The 23,281-nt window shown below is 34.7% G+C and overlaps 1 protein-coding gene across 1 annotated transcript; it reads left to right on the top strand.

Moving 5' to 3' along the window:
- The first annotated feature begins 219 nt into the window (after window positions 1-219).
- LOC127852904 (interferon-inducible GTPase 1-like) lies at window positions 220-22,039 on the top strand. Its single transcript, XM_052386941.1, has 5 exons — window positions 220-606; window positions 2,035-2,151; window positions 2,474-2,566; window positions 19,259-19,308; window positions 19,413-22,039. Exons 1-5 carry the CDS (start codon window positions 447-449, stop codon window positions 20,589-20,591), a joined length of 1,599 nt encoding a protein of 532 aa, XP_052242901.1. The 5' UTR covers window positions 220-446; the 3' UTR covers window positions 20,592-22,039.
- The last annotated feature ends 1,242 nt before the right edge of the window (window positions 22,040-23,281 follow it).

Below are 23,281 nucleotides of genomic sequence, written 5' to 3'. Positions count from 1 at the left end.
AAGTTCCGTAACCAATCGTGTGCATGCATATAACGTTGCTTCATGTACATCTCAATCATAATAATAGTAAAACCACTGCTATATTTTCCTTTTTATACTGTAAATATATTTATATGAACAAGACCTTTGTGTTATGCACTCCTATAATAACATTAATCATAATCATAATGGTGTGTTAATGAAGTTTGTTGTTAAGCGGCGAGCCGTTGGTTTTGTATGAAGTGACGACGAATTTTAGATATTTTTAATCACATTATTTTATATTAGATAAAACGTAAACGAAATGATAAAACGGGAATGTTGTTAAAATTTCGTAACGTCATTTGAGGTTGCAACGTTATCCGATTGGTCAGTCAACATAGAAAATAAGTGTAGCAAGTAATAGCAAAATCAGTAAAGCAATCGCGTTTGAAATAAATGCTGTCTTTGACTGTACAATCAGAATAATGTCACATTTGAGTTACATTCCATGTTTAGGGTTAGGAATTGACACGCTATCCCGTCCGCCACCAGTGATGCCACCGCTACCACGTAGGCCACCACTCCATAGGCGTATTCGTCCCGTTCCTCCTCCCGTTCGGACTAATTCGACATTTGTGCCCGGAGGTATTAAACATTTTAATACTTTCCCGGTGGATGCCCGGTTTTCCCCGGTTCATCCCGGCCGTCCCCGATTTAGCTCCTGTTCATCCCGGTAGATCCCGGATCACGCAAAGGGGCTCCGCCGGTATCATAGTGAGACTGGGCCTTTACCCTGAGAACGGTGTACAGATTGTGTACGTTGTCTCACGTAGAACTTTTCGCGCTCGATTTGCTCGCTCGATCTGCGCAGTGAAATATCATATACGGTAACTGCGTATATTTCCGAGAATGATCATGAATATTTGTTGTTGTTTTTTCATTTTCTTTTTTCTTGAATGTCTCGTTAACGCAAAATGAAATAACAATATCTTAAATTATGTTTATAAATACCAAATGTAATGTCTTCAAAAAATGTATCAGAAAAAAATTCTTCTTACTGTCTCCGTGGACACTCGTATCTTTTCGGCCTATACCGTCAAGTGAGGATCTTATTCTCGCATGAATATGTCATGTTATATAGTGATGTTCTGTATATACAAGGCGGGTTATTTAGATCTGCGAAGAACTTCTTTGATTGCGCATGAATTACCGCCAAGTGGTAAATCGGACTTTTGGGAATTCATTCATTCGTGGGTTTTGGCAGCCAGCCAATTCTGACTGTCTCAGAAATTTGTATCATTGCTATGGCCTTAGGGCTACGCCCCAGGCCAAAGAGATATAACGACAGCAAGAGAAATCTCGAAATTATTCAATCGTTTCGCGTTGCATCGCTTTATAATTTGCAGGTTTTTAAATCGTCAAAAGATGCATATAATGGATATTTTAGAGCATGGTTAATGTTCAGTATTACTGTTTTCTCACAAATATCACAACTACAACGAAAACCTGCGAATATTAAACAACTTCTTAAAATTATTGTCAATTTATTAAAACGTGAAAAGGCCCCTTTAAAGTTTTGAAAAAAAAAAGTACCGTAAGTTCCGTAACCAATCGTGTGCATGCATATAACGTTACTTCATGTACATCTCAATCATAATAATAGTAAAACCACTGCTATATTTTCCTTTTTATACTGTAAATATATTTATATAAACAAGACCTTTGTGTTATGCACTCCTATAATAACATTAATCATAATCATAATGGTGTGTTCATGAAGTTTGTTGTTAAGCGGCGAGCCGTTGGTTTTGTATGAAGTGACGACGAATTTTAGATATTTTTAATCACATTATTTTATATTAGATAAAACGTAAACGAAATGATAAAACGGGAATGTTGTTAAAATTTCGTAACGTCATTTGAGGTTGCAACGTTATCCGATTGGTCAGTCAACATAGAAAATAAGTGTTGCAAGTAATAGCAAAATCAGTAAAGCAATCGCGTTTGAAATAAATGCTGTCTTTGACTGTACAATCAGAATAATGTCACATTTGAGTTACATTCCATGTTTAGGGTTAGGAATTGACACGCTATCCCGTCCGCCACCAGTGATGCCACCGCTACCACGTAGGCCACCACTCCATAGGCGTATTCGTCCCGTTCCTCCTCCCGTTCGGACTAATTCGACAGGTGTGCAGAATTTATGCGGTTGCATAGCTTTATGTATATTGAAGGTTGCATTCAATGAACATTTGGATTTTGTCTGTCCAAAATATATTTTAATGTTAAGATGATAAAACGTCTTTCTGGCTATAAAAATAACATTAATTCCATTTTGCTACTTTGATATTGTTTTAATTTTTTTTCGCCGCTCTTCGATGCCAGCATTCTATATAACATACTATGAGTAAACAAATCCCTATAACTAACTGGAAAATACATTGTTCTTGTGTGCAAACAGCAAAGAAATGTTTTTGATGTATTTTATGTTATTATTTCCATAATGTTAAAGGAGCTGCAAAAGATGCCAACGCAACAATTGAAAGCGCAACAGGCGATTACCAAGAGTTACAAGCTGTAGTAGGAACTGGAAGACGACACAACGGTAACATATTTCATTGTCCTATGGCTAGGTCGTTATTTCAACAAATGACCATTTATAATAGCTCGAAACATTTATTTTAATAGCATGCATCATTAAAGATAAAACTAATACATGGAGTATAGCATTAAAAGAGCGATTTTTTTTCCAAATTGTTAAATGTTGAACTGAAGTTATTGCGATGTTAAAGCATATATATCATGGACTATGTATGATGGTAGCTGTATTATCCTAAATTATGTTTAGCATCAACAGACGTATTTTTTTATCCACAATTGATGTTCACGTCAAACGTGTGTCAATCGAAAATCAAGACCAAATATAATACTGTACGTGGGCGGGAAACAGAAAACGATAAAACACTTTCTGAGAATGTTTGTGCAGAATCCAGAGTTTGTTTTTATATACAAATATACGAGAAAGTTATTATGAGTATGTTGCATTGGTTTACAATTTATGTGAACGAATATATGCTGGAGCAGACGCGCAAGCCGCGCCCGTTCCAATTTTTAAAATGTTGGACACATTCCATTGCTTATTTTGGTCACTTACTTTACAGAAAAACTGAACGAAATTCTTTTAATAACGTGTGAAACACACAGTTCTCTCATTTCTCTACTTGCAAGAGCGTTTAATAACTAATATTAAAACAATATTTGAAATGTTCAGGCACAGTCCTGCAAAAAATGGTCTGCATTAATGAAGAAGAAAACGAAAATAGTACATTAATTGAGTTGCCTCCCTTTATATATGGATAGTGTAAACGCAATAAATTTTGGTTAAAGCCCGCACAGATTCAGCCAAATATATATCCAACAAGACCTGTCTGCTGCTGCCTAGCCATAATCAAAACGTGATAACGTTTACAACTTCTTCAAATGGGGTACTATTTCAGAGGCACATTTGTATATACAGTGGGCCTAGAAATGATGTTGTTTTTTTATACATTCAGTGTAAGACGCATGGACTGTGTCAGATAATCGCCCATCGAAAGTATTAATTAATTGAACCAAAAAAACACATTGTAAACATTGATTATACATGTACAAAAAGAATGATTTTCAATGAAAAAGCCGCTTAGCATATTGGTTGTCAAACTTTCGTTGGTCTGGGTAGTAAAAAACCTCACTAATTGGTAAGTTTAATTTCGAGTATGGATCTTGATTTCTTTTGGTTAAGTAAGTCTATATACGCATTGAAGTGTTTGATATTTGAAAAAACAAACAACACTAAAAAACATCTTTGTATGTATTAAATTATTAACGCATATGTCTCGTTTATAGACACCCGTTTATAGTATAATATGCATTTTTGTTATTGTATTAAATTTGTTCCCGTGAAACTTTGCGCCGTATATTGTTCGCAGAAGTAATGTTTTTATGATTATAATATACGTCAAGGGCTGCTATTTGATTGAGAACTATTCATAACTAGAGAATCTGCAAATCCTTGCAGACTTTATAAAGAAAAAGATCTTTGTAATGATTGTTCTTACGCTTAAGTCATCATGTTACTGTTGCTATGGAACATACATGTGAGGAATGAGATTGAGCCGATTTGTATTACGTGTATTTTTTGTGGGAAAATACACGTTGGTATTCCGCGCTTTAACGATATATATATATATATATATATATATATATATATATATATATATATATATATATATATATATATATATATATATATATATATATATATATATATATATAGAACACGATTAACATTGTGCAATCACAAAACTAGATTTGTCATTTATGAAAACATGCACATATGCTTTCTAACAGCTTCAAAAAGGCCGCTCTAGGAACGAATATTGTTTAGAGAAGGCGTGAACAAATCAAGGCTTATAATCAAATAATCCACGTGCATGACCGGTTTTTTTACGTAACATATTAAATACATACATATACAACAGAATAATAAAGTTTGCCCGTACAATTTGCAAATACATGTACATACTATAATTGGTGTATAAAATAGTTGCAGTTAATTTATCTGACCATTTGTTGACAGTAGTGTTCCAAAAAATCCGTTCATGATTTTTTTATGAAAATAAAACAATTCAGTGTTTCAACTATTAACTGTGTATATCGATATCAAATACTTATATGTACACATATGCAATCTTAGTTTACCATACTTATTATACGAATTATAATAAAATATTTGAGAATAATGCCACAAATATATTAAAAAAGAAAAGTGATGTTTCACATGTAGAAATGTCAATGATCATGCCCTTTCATTTAAGAAAAGCTCGTCTCAATATTAAATTGTTTATATGATGAACATGTCATACAAAATACGCGCATGATAATCAGGTCATACCAAGTACTCTCATGATAATCATGCCATACAAAGTACTCGCATGATAACCGTGTCATAACAAGTACTCGTATGATAACCGTGTCATACCAAGTACTCGCATGATAACCGTGTCATAACTAGTACTCGCATGATAACCGTGTCATACCAAGTACTCGCATGATAACCGTGCCATAACAAGTACTCGCATGATAACCGTGTCATACAAATACCGCGCATGATAAATATGTCATACCAAATACTCGCATGATAACCGTGTAATACAAATACCGCACATGATAATCATGTCATACCAAGTACTCGCATGATAACCGTGCCATAACAAGTTCTCGCATGATAACCGTGTCATACAAATACCGCGCATGATAACCATGTCATACCAATTACTCGCATGATAACCATGTCATACAAATACCGCGCATGATAATCATGTCATTCCAAGTACGCTCATGATAATCATGTCATACCAAGTACTCGCATGATAAACAAATCATAACAAGTACTCGCATGATAATTATGTCATACCAAGTACTCGCATGATAATCATGTCATTCCAAGTACGCGCATGATGATCATGTCATACCAAGTACTCGCATCACAATCATGTCATACCAAGTACTCCCATGATAACCATGTCATACGAAGTACTCGCATGATAAACATATCATAACAAGTACTGGCATGATAATCATGTCATACCAAGTCACGCTTGATAATAATGTCACACCAAGTACTCGCATGATAAATATGTCATTTCAAGTGCTCGCATGATAATCATGTCATAACAAGTTATCGCATGATAAACATGTAATAACAAGAACTCGCATGATTATCATGTAATTCCAAGTACGCGCATGATAATCATGTCATACGAAGTACTAACATTCTAACCATGCCATTCCAAGTACTCCCATAATAACCATATCATACCAAGTACTTGCATGTTAATCATTTCATTCCAAGTACTCGCATGATATTCATGTCACAGCAAGTACTCCCATTCTAACAATGCCATTCAAGTACTCGCATGATAATCATGTCATACCAAGTACTCGCATGATAATCATTTCATACCAAGTACTCGCATGATAACCATTTCATACCAAGTACATCCATGTTAACTATGTCATAACAAGTACTCACATGATAATCATGTCAAACCAAGTACTCGCATGATAAACATGTCATACCAAGTACTCGCATGATAAACATGTAATACCAAGTACTCGCATGATAAACATGTCATACCAAGTACTCGCATGATAAACATGTCATACCAAGTACTCGCATGATAACCATGTCATACCAAATACTCGCATGATTACTATGTCATACAAAGTACTCGCATGATAACCGTGTCATACCAAGAACTCGCATGATGACTGTGTCATACCAAGTACTCTCATGATAATCATGCCATACCAAGTACTCGCATGATAGCCGTGTCATACCAAGTACTCGCATGATAAACATGTCATACCAAGTGCTTGCATGATAGCCATGTAATACCAAGTAGTCGCATGATAACCATGTTATAAAAAGTACTCGCATGATAATCATGTCATACCAAGTACTCGCATGATAACCATGTCATTACAAGTACTCGCATGATAATCATGTCCTACCAAGTACTCGCATGATAATCATGTCAAACCAAGCACTCGCATGATAACCGTGTCGTACCAAGTACTCGCATGATAACCATGTCGTATCAAGTACTCGCATAATAACCATGTCATACCAAGTACTCAAATGATAATCATGTCATCCCAGGTACTTGCATGATAATCATGACATAAAAAGTACTCGAATGATAACCATGTAATACCAAGTACTCGCATAATAACCATTTCATACCAAGTACATCCATGTTAACCATGTCATAACAAGTACTCGAATGATAATCATGTCATACCAAGTTCTCGCATGATAATCATGTCATACCAAGTACTCGCATGATAATCATGTCATACCAAGTCAAGCCTGATAATTATGTCATACCAAGTACTCGCATGATAACCATGTCATAACAAGTACTCGCATGATAATCATGCCATACCAAGTCACGCATGATAAACATGTCATAACAAGTACTCGCATAATAATTATGTCATACCAAGTCACGCATGATAAAGATGTCATACCAAGTACTCGCAGGATAAACATGTCATAACAAGTACTCGCATGATAATCATGTCATACCAAGTACTCGCATGATAATCATGTCATACCAAGCACTCCCATGATTACCGTGTTTTTCCACAAGTACTCGCATGATAACAATGTCGTATCAAGTACTCGCATAATAATCATGTCATACCAAGTACTCGAATGATAATCATGTCATCCCAGGTACTTGCATGATAGCCATGTCATACCAAGTACTCGCATAATAACCATTTCATACCAAGTACATCCATGATAATCATGTCCTACCAAGTTCTCGCATGATAATCGTGTCATACCAAGTACTCGCATGATAATCATGTCATACCAAGTCAAGCCTGATAATTATGTCATACCAAGTACTCGCATGATAACCATGTCATAACAAGTACTCGCATGATAATCATGCCATACCAAGTCACGCATGATAAACATGTCATAACAAGTACTCGCATAATAATCATGTCATACCAAGTCACGCATGATAAAGATGTCATACCAAGTACTCGCAGGATAAACATGTCATAACATGTACTCGCATGATAATAATGTCATACCAAGTCACGCATGATAATCATGTCATTCCAAGTATTCTCATTCTAACCATGCTATCCAAAGTACTTCCATGATAACCATTTCATACCAAGTACTCGCATGATTACCAAGTCATAACAAGTACTCGCATGATAATCATGTCATACCAAGTACTCGCATGATAATCATGTCATACCAAGCACTCCCATGATAACCGTGTCGTTCCACAAGTACTCGCATGATAACAATGTCGTATCAAGTACTCGCATAATAATCATGTCATACCAAGTACTCGAATGATAATCATGTCATCCCAGGTACTTGCATGATAACCATGTCATACCAAGTACTCGCATAATAACCATTTCATACCAAGTACATCCATGTTAACCATGTCATAACAAGTACTCGAATGATAATCATGTCATACCAAGTTCTCGCATGATAATCATGTAATACCAAGTACTCGCATGATAATCATGTCATACCAAGTCTCGCATGATAAACATGTCATACCAAGTACTCGCATGATAACCATGTCATAACAAGTACTCGCATGATAATCATGCCATACCAAGTCACGCATGATAAACATGTCATAACAAGTACTCGCATACTAATCATGTCATACCAAGTCACGCATGATAAAGATGTCATACCAAGTACTCGCATGATAAACATGTCATTACAAGTACTCGCATGATAATCATGTCATACCAAGTCACGCATGATAATCATGTCATACCAAAACTCCCATTTTAACCATGCTATTAAAAGTACTCCCATGATAACCATTTCATACCAAGTACTCGCATGATAACCAAGTCATATCAAGTACTCGCATGATAATCATGTCATACCAAGTACTCGCATGATAATAATGTCATACCAAGTCACGCATGATAATCATGTCATACGAAGTACTCGAATTCTAACCATGCCATTCCAAGTACTCCCATGATAACCATTTCATACCAAGTACTCGCATGATAACCAAGTCATATCAAGTACTCCCATGATAATCATGCCATTACAAGAACTCGCATGATAAACATGTTATACCAAGTACTCGCATGATTACCATGCCATCACAAGTACTCGCATGATAACCATGCCATAACAAGTACTGGCATGATAAACATGTCATTTTAAGTACTCGCATGATAAACATGCCATAAGAAGTACTCGCATGATAACCATGCAATACCAAGTACTCTCATGATAACCATGTCATAACAAGTACTCGCATGATACATATCTCATTTAAAGTACTCTCATGATAACCATGGCATACCAAGTACTCGCAAGATAAACATGTCATAACAAGTACTCGCATGGTTATCATGTCATTTCAAACACTCGCATGATAAACATGCCATAACAAGTAATCGCATGATGGGTGTCTTACTGTTTTTATATGATACTTATTTGGGAACATTAAAAACTTTATATAATCTTATTTTTGACACTGAATAATTGCACAATTTAACGCAAAAAGGACTACACGTAATTGTTTCTTTGTAACGTATGATTTAGACGAACATTCCTCACGAAAACAAACACTGCCACGACGGACGCCATACATTATATCAATCCGTAGTTATATAAACGTGTCGTTAACTATCAGAAGAATCATCAAAACTCTATTAACCACAGCAACGAGAGCATAATTACAGGCATTATTCATTGGAAATTAAATGATTTTTTTTGTACGCAAATACACATAGTGTGTGTATGGGGTTTACAACGTGGAAGTAGTACTTTGTCGCTTCGCAGCAGATCCTTCGGGAGGACGAGGGGGGTGGGTTAACTGTTTCTCGACTGTCCCTCAACTCTCTCTTATGGTTCCAAGACCTTGACCCAACCTCACCCTGGTGAACGCTTATGCCGGCGGGCGAAACAATAATAGGGGCTGGCACCTTTCATACGACCAGCAGAAAGATTTTGGAGAGGAGACGGGCGCCTTCAGGATTGACTCAAGCCCACTTAAAATAAATGAATAGGACACGACTACCAAGCCGTATCGGTTTAGACTTAGAATAAAAACGACCACGCACTAAACTGATAATTTCAACTGATTATCTCCAGAGTATATGCTAGAGGAGGTTATCCATCGATCGATTAGCAACAACGGGCAAAATTATCCATTGCACCGAAGTCTCAAGCAGACCGTACAACACCACTATGATCCAGGTCTATGTACCAACATCAGATTACGAAGATAATGAGATTGCACATTTTTATCAAGTAGTTTAAGAGTGCATAATAGTCAAAGTCCTGAGCAATAATTCGCTCGTTCTTTTATACTACTCTACGGCTGCGAGACTTTGACGTTTCACGCTGACGCAGAACGCAGGATTCAGACTTTTGAACAAACGTTACTCCGAAGAATGCTCCGCATCTCCCACATGGAGTATGAGGTAAACGAGTAAGTGCGGAATTTAACAGCGGCATTTTTTTGCTCTCAAGATCTCTTTCATGCGCCTGTTAAATGACAAATGTTGGCTTTAGTAGGGGAAAATAACCCAGATTCTGGCCGATTTTGTTACCGGTTTTAGACTACCCCGATATTTCACATATCTATACCTAACACCTTAAACGATCTTTTTAAGATGAGAGCAGCACTGTCCGCTAAGTATTTGTTTCGGAATATGAGTTTCCATGGAAACAGGTTTGACAATGGTGGGCACTATTTAAAATCAATGTCAGTCTGGTCGCATGTGTGATTGTGATGTAATTTAATATACCATATGTATGAGGGATTAGTAAATTGTATTTCAAATTATATTGTTTTCCATTTTGTCCTCCTATAAGGGATACCATGGCAACTAAATACTCATTTCTCCTTATTGTTTTTACTTTTTTATGTAACACATACAATTTCTAATCCTTCTTTCTAAACAATAGGTGATTATCTGGTCTTAATCTTTGCTTATTTAATAAATCAACAATTATGACAATAAATTTGGACACACATTTGTTTGCTATGGTTACCAGCATGTTCATAAATAAATCCAAAACTCGGTAACTATGCTATATAATTTACTGACTTATCAGTGGTTAAAGAATCAAATTTTCCAATAATTGCCAATAGGTTTGAGTTTATTCACTATACATGTTGTTTTTTTTTCCATATAAAGAACATATTTAGGGGACTGATGATTCCCTTTTATTAATAAATATTATTAGAAATGTTCTGTGTTGCCATGATAACCACCCTGAAATACATCTTATGTTGGTGTAAAATGTTTTGTATTAACAGTTTTATTATGTGTTATGCTTTACCATGTATTTTATAATTTTCATATCGATAAAATCAAGTAGATTCGAGAAAATAAAGAAAATTTAATGTGGTTGCTAAGGAAATTCTTATTTGTTTCCATAGCAACAGACAAACATACACACAAGCCAGTTGGCATTGTGATAAAAACACATCATCAGACAAGTTTCAGACATTATTGTGCGGAAGGTTTGACTGAATTGCACACACAACATGTAAGAACTGCTGTCGCCCAGTGGTAGCATATATCACTTTTCATGTACAAAAGTTACTGAATTACTTCCCTTTGAAATATTACACAATGTGTACAACATCAACAGAGAAGCAGGCGATAGTTTACTGATTATCCAAGGAGGGATTTTCTGCCATTTTAAAGGGTAAAATTGTTATATATATATACAATAAAACTCGCCTCAAAAAGTTGTCTGTCTTTATTGTCGTCTTTTCTGACACTGCATCATCAAGATGAATGTTCTAAGTGTAATTAACAACGAAAAACGGGAACAAAGGAGCCAACATAAGGGAAATTAACAATAAAAGCAAACGGGCGACAAAAACTGTAAAACAGAAAGTGCGACACCGGTTTCCGATAGTCCATGAATAGTCATATCGTGACGTCATTTCAAGCACTGACTTACGAAACAGCGGTGCAAATGCACTAACATTATAAACAAATTTAATTGAAAAACAATATTCCTTGATATAGCAACTATAAAACAAACCAAAAAAATCTTTTATTTAACAATATGGGCATATGAAAGTAGTGTTTCTCCGGACTACTCTGACTAGTGTGCAGTATTTTATGTGTGTCCAGTGTTGGCATACATCGCATTGCGCCCATGTGTAAATTACAAGAGACTGTCTATCATTTGAAGGGCAGTAGTACTTCTTTCACACGCAACAACATTTCTCATCGTCCGTCACATCGTCATCTAAGGACATGGAGTCATCATCAGTCTGTATTGCGCGTGATGGTCCTGCTACTGGACTGCCTGAAGTCGTAGCCTTGCCAGCGGTCGATGGGCGGGTGGCGGACTCAGCAATGTATTGAGGCACAACATCGAAGGTTTTGTCTTCCGTCATTGCTTTGCCACCAACAACCTTTCTTTGAAACTTTAGTGGGGAAGTCACTGAAGAACAACTTTTCACCGTCGTTCATGTCAGGTTCATATTGGATAATGTTATCCGCACCAGAGCCAGCTTTTCCCAGCTTTTCGCAGGTAGCTGCATACAGCTCTGAAGGTGCTATGACATCGCCTAGACTAGTCACCGCGTCAATGGCATTCTGCAACTAATAAATTCCAGTCTTTCTGAACGATGCTTGCAAGTTGACAGGCGACATAGCTACAGTGTATGCTTTGCACGCAAATTTGCAAACATCGTACCAGGTCACACATTGGTTGTGCAGTCTGGAGTATGTTAAACCTTCCTGGTTGTTTTCTTTTGGAATGGACCGAAACAACCGACATACATGGGCTGAAAATATGGGAACAGTGAGGTGATAGAGCGAATAGTACTATTGTGTTCTCCTTTGCCCATTCAATTAGTTTGATGGAGATATGACTCTTTTGACCATAGTACAACACCAATGTTGTATATTCTTGGTTACGTCCCATGTCATATTTCAAGAAGTGCGTCTTCATATAGCGAAGAAACACTTCGCTGTTTGACCAACCAGATTGCGTCATCATGCCTTCAGCCTCTTCACTCTTTCCGACCATTAATTCCGGTAGCATCCGTTGACCAGGAAATACAAAGAATGGCGGTATCTGGGAACCAAGGGCATTTCCTCCGCCGATCACTGTCACCGTTTTCGATCGTCCGAACCACTTGAGGACGTGCGACGAAGCAAGCTACACTGTTTGGTGGTCTATATTCGGTATTGATGCCCTTTTTGTCGATGTTGTACACAAGGTGAGGTTTGTTGTGCAACTCATACTTGTCGAAGAAATGTTTCAGTTCTTCAAAGTAATTCAGGATCACCTCCTTAGAAGCATACCTTGCTCGTTGTTCAGCAAGTCCGGATAGCTTAACAACTTTGAGTTCTGGCTACCTGCCCATGAAGCCATAGAACCATTTGAGACTGAAGGGTTTCTCTTCCTTTCCCCATTTTCCAAGGTGAACATCGAATTCGGACGCCTTGGTGCAGATTTTAGCGCGCGTGTACCCATACCCGACACGCGCTAGGTCTTTCACATGCTCAACCAGTAGCTGTTCCTAACTGAGACTTAGCAGCGGCGCGGATCCATTTTTTACGGTATCAACCGACACTCAACGTGGTAAGAGGCACTCTATACATCTTAGGAGCCCTAAAGACGGGGATGTTATCCTCTTTAACTGCCATTCACAGTGTTGAAAATAACCGATTCTGTGAAACTGAAGAAATCCATCTCGCAGTCAAGAAAATTATCATCGCAGCTTACGACAAAACAGCCATGTCGTTACCAAACATCAACGCTGTACGCAAGTTCCTTTTTACAAAGAAAAACAGGCGGATAGAAAATAAACCACCAACACAAAGTGCCCTCAAACAACACACTAGAAGAGCAATCCTGCAATCCAGTATTTGGTACCCGTGTCTGAACACCCAAATGAACGTCCAGTCACCAGCATCATTCGGTTGGCAGTCTGATCCTGAAACAGATGTATGGATGCCACACTGGGCAGACCAGACATTTCTTGTGAAGGCGTTGAAGGAACTTACAAGGTGTTCATGCAAGAAAGACTGCAGCAGCAATCGTAAATGTTCATGTTCGACTGACAGGCTTAAATGCTCGGCTAGCTGTCGCTGCTCATGTGGTATATGATTTATGAGTAAAGGACCGTTGTTTATATAACCAATGTATGACAAATTTATAAGTATTTTAAGCATACTTTTCACGAGAAACTCACTTTCAATTGATACACAGGAATATTCACTTTAAACTGAAATATATTCTGATGACTGAATACTAGCACATTAGCATTTCTATGAAAATGATATGAAAACTCCACGATGTTATGGATTTTAAGCATCTACGTTTTCAGATTATCTGTGATAAGTATATTTTGAAGGATTTGCAATAACAGTGATGATGCTTTTGTGACATATTCGAAAGATGGTTTATTTTGTATACGTATATTTTGAAGGATTTGTAATTATAGTGATTATGCTTTTGTGTTATGTGCGAAATATGGTTTATCTGTGATAAGCATATCTTGAAGAATGTGTAATAAAATTGATAATGCTTTTGTGATACATGCGAAAGATGGTTAATCTGTGATAAGTATATATTTAAGGATTTGCAATGACAGTGGTGATGCTTTTGGATATGTGCGAAAGATGGTATATCTGTGATAAGTATATTTTGAAGATTTTGAAGTATTTGCAATGACAGTGATAAGAATGGTTTATCTGTGATAAGTATATATTGAAGGATTTGTAATAATAGTGATGATGCTTTTGTGATATATGCGAAAGATGGTCTATCTGTGATAAGTAAATTTTGTAGGATTTGCAATAACAGTGAAGATGGTTTTGTGATATTTGCGAATTTGCAAAGAGGATTTTGTCTCTAAATCTAATAATATATTGTGATTATATTACAATATCCACACACTTCAGCAGTAACGTTTTGATAAACATGAATAATACAGATGCACATTGTAATCAGTTGCCTTCAATGCCAGAGTTAAAATTGTTTATCTTGTAACATATTCAATTTATTCTTGAACAGTTTGTAAATGATAACATTGTGTGATGTTTATAAGTTTAGTTACAATTAACACTTTTGAATATATGTGATGTAATGCTTAACAACAGTTCAATAGTGTTGCTGATATATTATAAATTGATAAAGATGTGATAAAGTTAAATAATATTCCATAATTCAGTTATAATAAGTGTGATTACAGGAATCACATTTGTTGATGATATTTCTGAAATTATTGTGACACAATTTGCAACGATGAAAACACCTTATGATATCTGTCCCTAAATATTTTTGTATACATGTGAAAATGTTTTGAATGATATTTCATTACATTTATTTATGTCTGACAGTTACAAGTTGTTTTTACACAATATGTTCTACTAATATAAAATGCAATATATGTTCTTTGAATTGACACTCAACAGTTATGAGTTGTTTACAAATACAACTTGTTTTCAATTGCTGTAAACTGAAATAAACGTTCTCTGAATCGACATTAAACTTTAGCATTGAACCTACAGTATATATTTGCAAGTTTCTACTTCTGAGAATATGAAAGTATCTTTGACCCTTCAGACTGACCTTGACCTTGAGTTAAGGTGGTATAATTGTCCATTTGTAATAGTAATAGGGTATTGTTTAATGACATGCCAAGTTATATCAAAATGTTCCCACGTGTTTAAAAGATATTAAGTATTATTTGTAGATAGTAAACATTTTTCAATATTGCCTGTTGCCATGGAAACGGTTATTTTGGAACTTTATAATTGCACTACTCTGCTGCTGTCTCTTCTATTGAAGCGTATTTAAATGTGTGTTATGTGTTCACAATTATTATAAGAATCTATTGAAACAAAAATCACGCTGAACTATTGAACCAAAAATTATAAAATAGTGAATAGTTGACCTTTATCGCTTAATTTGTGACCTTTTGACCCCCACTGATGACCCATACCTGAACATACCCCAAAAATATTTAAGTGAGGGTCACCAATGTGTGACGCATGCATATTTCTTCAAAAGGTTTTAATGTATTGCACAAAAATATAACACAAATGTCTGAAAACCAAAACCTATCCAAAATATTGACCTTTGACCTCTGACTGTGACCTTGACATCATGAATTTATAATGCATACGTATATTATCATCATGGCTAGTATATTGTACAGCTACATGCCAAGTTTCATGAAAATATTTCCATTAGTTTAAAACAAAAAAGGCAACACTTAAACTATTGGTAAATTCAAATTGTTATCACACTGTTGCCATGGAAACGCTGATTTTAGTTCTTTATAGATGTACCCCAATGCTGCTCCCATCTTTATTTACATCGCCATACCATACACTTCGATATCTGAAAGTATCTTTCCAGTTTAAAACAGGTTACAAAATTTTGAAAAATTTCCCCTACTACTTGGTTTGGACGCGTCACTAGGTACGATTCAAGGTGCAGGACTGGCGAGGTCTTCAAAAAGAAAAGCTGGATGGACAATGTTAAAACAGTGGTGGGCACTCCCCATGCATGTTTCTACTCGCAGCAGTGCAAATGAGACCTGACTGGATTAGAATAAACTTATAAACATTTGATATTTACCACCGAAATTGCGCGGAGCATTTATCAAAACGTTCAAGGCGCTGATATGCAGTTTTGCAAAATAAAAATGAATGATACTGTTGGGATTGGTTCAATTATAATAATGCGGTCTGATGAATAGAAATACGCGTCATTAAATTTTTTTTGACAGCTGTCTTTTAAATAAACTGTACACGGTCAACGCCGAAGCCATCAAATATACGCAAACCTAATAGTTTTAAATGGCTCTCATATTAACTTCAAACATGTTTCTTTATTGAAATCTTAACGAAAGTCAACGATGAATTTATTCATATTAAATGAGATTGTTGTTTTATATTCGAAAAGCGCGAAATATATCTAATGACCTTATGCAGCTCAATCAAAACACATCTAGATACTTCCATTTTTTGTATTTTCAACAGGTATACATATAGCTTGAGTTTACAACACCGGGCTGTATTTCGTCAATGGAAGAGTGATGATGGGATTGAATATATATAGGATCTGGCACGAGTTGTCATATCTACCATATTTTTTTTAACGAGTTCAGGAATTTTGTTAGTAAGCGAGCCTTTGGCGAGCTTACTAACGAATTTCCTGGACGAGTTTAATAAAATATGGTATGATATGACAACGAGTGTCCGATCTTTTTTATCACATGCTTATACATGAGCAAATTATATAAATACTTACGCAAACACAATGATAAATCCCGAATGTTGATTAAATATTTTATTTTGTTCATGGGAACATTCATTTTACGCACGCACCAGTTGTTTTCACTGCTATTGGTATATTTGGAATTGTAACAATATTTACACGAATTGTAAAAAAACAAACAAATTACAACTCCATTTGCATCAGTTGGGGATCTTTTATATCATCTATATATGTTCTTTATTTGAGGCAAGATACCAATTGCAATACATTGTGTCAAAGGACAAATACACGGTACACAAACAAACGAAATGTTAAACAACTCGCGTTACCGCCTTAGAGTGTCCATGAAAAACATATCCGTTGAGTGTTTACAGGTTTCGTTCGACCAAACATCTAGCCCAGATTCATAAACAATTTAAGTATAAAGCATATATAATTCGTAGCAACTAAGCTTAAATCAAACTGCAACATAACAGAACACGTTCCAATCTCATTATATATCTACTACTTGTTTCTTGTTAACGATAGCATTACAAGTGTAACTTTCTTAAGTACAATTGAAAAAAACAACACAAGTAGCAACAACATGTAGTCGTATTAAACAAGTTGAAGATAAATAGCATACTAAACTTTAATATTCAGTACGTCGTTATTTACTAATAGAAGGAAGCTGAAATGTTGGTTGTAAATAGCCAAATTGCATATTACTATGTGACCTATGTTTTCATAAAACTACATTTAATTTTTTTTTGCAACAAATATTTATATTTAACAATAAACAAATCTCCATGTGGACAAACTATTTCATGACTATGTTTTTAACCGTAAATGATGATGACTCTCCAATACGACACTGTCAGATTTTGATCGATTTGAATTTGGCGTATTGTACTGAGTGCGCAATGTACCCGATGACGTTATAATGATAGACCTCAATGCGTTATAGCCACTAGTACTTTAAATTAACAGAACCATTTGTGTTAAGATAAATAAAGTCGGAAACGAAATCTTAAACACATTTAGGAAAAAACACATATAATATAAAGATTTTCGGGCTTATCCATTCAACTTGTCCGCCCTTTTAGCTCAACTGGTTTTAATGTCGTGTACCTGTATTAAACTGCCGCGTTATCATTTTTATACCAGTATTATTTTCGTTTTGTAAAAGGATAATTACATAACTGGTTAATTGATTGTTATGATTCTTAAGATAATCAGCGAAAACTCAATTTAACCACATAATGATGTCAGTTGATCCGGAATTCACATTATTATGGTACTTAAAAATAATAACACGCGTAAGAAACAATTGTAAGTTGGTCCCTTTTTACTTCTTTGCGCTCAAATGAAGCGGGAATTCAAAGTCCCTTGTTCGGATCGTATATGTTCCTCAATAAGCATGAACAAAACTAAGACTACATACTATGTGAGTACTGGGTATTTAATATTACATTATGTAAATAATTCAAAATTTAGATGATGTTTTTTATTATAAAATAATGGAATGAATGTTGAAATGTCTACATTTAAAACAGTACGTTCTATTTGAAAAAGGCTTATAATATCGTTCTCAACTGTAGTATTATCATAATAGTAATATTCAGCTAACATTTATAAACGTACACAATTGTGAGATCGACACACAATTTTAAAAGGTAAAATCTTCTATTTCAATATACATCAGTTATTTATTATCAGTTATTTATATTTGTTTGCAAACTGTAAGAATTTGCAAAAAGAAGAACAAAATATGTTTTTAATCCCGTTCGTATATGATTATGTAAAACATTCAAAGTAAATGATTTTTCTGATTGTGTCTGATTTGATTACCAGGCTTGATTTTCGAACTGACTAACTAACATATATTGGTTCCGAGAGCAGCCTTTTTGTAGCTGTAAGAAACGTATGTGTGAATATGTTCACAAGTGACAGGAACTAATGATTTCATTATTGTAGTGTATTTCTTATTGTTTATCGAGTCGAAAGAAACAACAGCACAACTAACACAAATTATTACACATATTAGCACAAATGAAATATTTGCATTACTATGAACAACCGATTGTTTGTATTACTTATATCAAAATAGAACACATAAATTTGAATCTGATGGTAAAATATACTATTATTTGGAATGTTAATTCCTGAATCGTTGCAGAACGTTACAGAAACGGCAATGGCAAAATAATATAGGTTGAATACAACTGTTTGTACGGAAACACTCCCGTAATCGTATTATTATAAAATGTGGTCTCAATTTCTGTTGGCTTTAAATCTTGGCCAAGCATGATAATTAGAAAAATGGACTGAAACACGCATGAATTATGGCCCTTGAATCATCCAAAATTTGTTTTTCTAGATATTGTTCATGCTATATGAGTAAGAAAACAAATGGCGGTCACACATAACATGTTGAATCTACATAATTGTTTGAAAACATGTGTTTTATTGTTTTAGAAAACGAGGAAAATGATTCAGGAAGTGATGCAATCGACGATAGTGATTTGGTAAGATAGACATATAAGATAGGTCTTTTTTATATTTATTTTCGATAGTTCAGTTACTTATCATTAGTTGTAGTACTTATTACTTATTTTGTGTGTTTTTATAGTTTGCCAATGAAGAGTTTGTTGAGTATGAGGAGGTTCTTGAAAGATGTGGCTATGCAGAATTAATGAACTTGCTGTATGAAAAGAACAACGAATGGAGGAAAAGGAAAATAAATATTGCCATAACAGGCCAATCCGGTACTGGAAAATCAAGTCTTATTAACGCTTTACGAGGCCTTAAAGACGACGAACCTGGTGCAGCAAAAACCGGTTGCGTTGAAACAACTGTTAAGCCAACTCCATACATCCACCCTGAGAACGACAATCTGGTACTATGGGACTTACCTGGCATTGGAACGCCAAATTTCCCAAAAGAAAGTTACTTAGAAAAAGCACGTTTCATAGAGCATGACTTTATCATACTTGTTTCCTCCTCGAGGTACACGACGAATGATACTTGGTTGGCAGAACAAATAATATACCGATTTCCAGACGCAAATCTTTTTTTCGTGAGAACAAAAATTGACGATGATCTGCGAAATAAAAGCAAAGGAAGGAAAGTCCCTTTGACAGATGAAGAAAATGAAATAACATGTATGGAAATCAAACAGAACTGTCGTGATAACCTCGTTCAGGCAAACATACGGAATCCACACATCTTCATGGTGAATAATCATGAAACAGATAAATTTGAATTTGGTAAATTTGTAAATATGCTTCTTTTAAAAGTTTCTTTTCTGAAAAGAGATGCTCTTGTCCTTTCAATAACGAGTTTTACCAAAGATGTTGTAGCGGCAAAAGTAAAAATTTGTCAGGAACGAATCGGCAAGGTAAGCAAGGTGGCGGCAATTGCAGCTATACATTCACGACAGATTAACAAACGATATCAGGATACAATTCTGAAAGAAGAAGTGTTGCTATATACACGGCAGCTTGGAATCGATGCAGAATCGTTGGAAATAGTTGCGCAAAGGTTTAAGAAGGATCGTGAGGAAATATATACGGCTCTGAACTCAACGACGCATGTCATTTTAAGAAATTTTGAGCAACACTATGCACAATATGACAAAGTTGTTCCATCTAAATGGCATGGTCTACCATTATTTGGTAGGCGTGTGGAATTGAAAGCATACCAAAAGCAATGCATCTCTTTTCTACAAAGCTTGCTGAATACATGTGTAAAGGAAAATAACACACTCCAGACAAAGATTGCAATATGGTCTCTTATATCACGAGATTAAAGTGGGTCTTCTGAGGCTTCGTGGGATGCAGACATCAGACGTGTACAGATAACTTCATTAAAACATGTGCAAGAGGTTGTGTAGTTAAGTACTAATCTTACGACGAAATGCATTTGAATGGTATGAAAACAAGCAATACTTGATACCATTTGAAAAAAGAATATAACTATCAAAAACATTAATTGTTTTCATTGTATTATGATATAGCAATGTACCCAGTATTGTATTTAATAAGCGTAGTTGTTAAATACCTGATGTGGTTTTTAACTAAAAATGATTTCATGTTGCTTTTGAATATAAGTATGAATATGATCACATCGCTTTTCTCGCAAGTTATTGCGCTCATTTATCTTTAGCTTTGTCTTTTTATATGTTTAAATAAATGCCCGTGCAGTACACTGATGATATATCATCAAAGGATTTGTCGAACGGATTACAAACGATTACAAGTGGTAACAATGTATACATGCAAAGCTAATTAAATTTGTATCGAACTGAAATAAATAAACAAATCATGATTCAGTATCTTAGTGTGTACAATTCTGCCATAACTTTTTGGCTGTTTTTGAAGCTTTCATGACCACTATTTTAAAGGGTTACTACTATCACGGTTGCATAACATTTTAATGACATTAATTGAGTTATAATAATGCATTTTTTCATTTAAATTTGTAAATAATTGTATAGGTTTTGAAATGTTTTTTTAAACATGTTTCATTATGTGTTTTGTTTTATTTGTAAATGATTGGTTTATTCAGGACGGGCGTAGATGGCATTCGATTTTGGAAACATTAAGTAATTGCACGGTTATCTTATTGTATTTGTTTGTTTGTATTGTTCCTTACAGAGTTGCATTGTAAATATGATTATTGAAAGAGAATATGTATAGGTACTTTGACATCTTACAAAGATGCTTTAATACTGTTAGTTTTAGGTATATTTTTTGCTTATAGTAGTAAAAATAGTTATGTTACATGTTATCAATCAAAAGTACATACGCATAAAGGTACGTGACAATAACATAAATTGAACTTAAAACAAATACTATTGATATATCGACCAGCATACGAGTGTTACAGAGACTCCGAAGTTATGGTTTGACAATAAGTGTTATGTGTTGAACATCACAATTTTAGTTAGGTCTTGAAGGTTGCTATCTTTATTCGCAAACATCATTTACAAGTGTACGTAATTTTAAGATGCTTAAATGTATGGCTTTATTGTCATATGACAATAAATGTTATTCAATATTGTCTTAAAAATTAGGAATATCATATTTATTGTTTACAGGACACAGTTGCCCAATTAATTGGAAAATGAAACATACTCTAGCTGGGTTTGGTTATGTGTTTTAGTTATGCAACAATATATCGATTTAAAAGTGTATAGACTAAAAATAATGATTTTGGAAACTTACTAGGATTTAATATTTCTATTGCTTAATTTGTTTTGGTTAATCAGCAATTATGTTCCAAAATTACACAGCTAGATTTGTTTAGTTAATATTAGATTGTAAATAAAATTATAAACTATTGGAACTTTATTTTGCCAGAACATGCAATGAGAATGTTATAGATACCCTTAAAAGTTACATGACGATTTTGTCCGCAAACACCGTGCAACAAGAAAGATGAGACCAAATTTAAATAACTCCGAACATTATCTTTTTTTACAAAGATCGAATTTCAAACCGGTATGAAAACTGATTACTTGTTATTGATATTTTAATTAAATTGCAAAATTGTTAATGGTAAAGGTCTATGGAAGCTCAACAACTAAAAGTTGCATGATATAGATTGCTTAACCTGTATAACAAATTAAATTGAAGAAAAATACATATTTTAAATGCATACCTCATTCAATGTTCATACATTTAATAATAATAAATACTTTTCGCAATAAATAATCAGCTTGGAAATGATATTAATGGACTTTAGTGGACAACCTTTTCTTATTCATGTTTTATAAACAAACACAAACCATAAAACGAACAGAAATTGTTAATGAAATTGAACATCTAAAACAACACCTTAATATATCAAACAAAGAATCACTTCAGCAAATAAATCACTTGAACAGAATAAGATATATATTTAGCATTTTTTGCATTTTCTGTTTTCCTAGCTGCACTTGTGAATTTAAACAAACGGAAATTACTTATTAAAAATAACGCACCTGTAAAATAAAAAAAATAAACAAACTGTTCTATGCAACTTGCAGATATCTATTCTGTAAAAGGTTAGCGAAAATCGCACACACAATCTCGGAGGAGCTCCTAATAAAATATTAAATCATGTATTTTCGAGCTAAAAGCCCTTTAAAACAACGCAAACGCGTGTTATAATTTTGTGAAAGTTTGACAAACATCGCACACAAAATTAGGAGTAGTGTAGCAACGTGATTAACTCCTTTAAAATTACACTTTTTCAATAACTGAACTACAACACTTTTAGATAAATATTATGTAGAATAAAAAAAATCGCACGATAAAAGGAAGAAGAGTTTATCAAAGATGCGTATATATGTCTTAAACAAAGGGCATACAATCCTATAAAAAATGAAGAGACACGAAACGTTGCCAATATGGGCTGTATGACTTTGAGATAAATCATCATCAAGGTGATTTGTCCTGTACAGTGTCGTTCGTCATTTGGTCATAGCCGGTTGTAGCGTTGAACGTTAATATCGTG

This window comes from Dreissena polymorpha, chromosome 12 (genome assembly GCF_020536995.1).
Source record: "Dreissena polymorpha isolate Duluth1 chromosome 12, UMN_Dpol_1.0, whole genome shotgun sequence".
Taxonomy (NCBI): Eukaryota; Metazoa; Mollusca; class Bivalvia; order Myida; family Dreissenidae; genus Dreissena; species Dreissena polymorpha.
The sequence above is the reverse complement of the archived record's forward strand: the minus strand, read 5'-3'. Positions and strand labels throughout refer to the sequence as shown.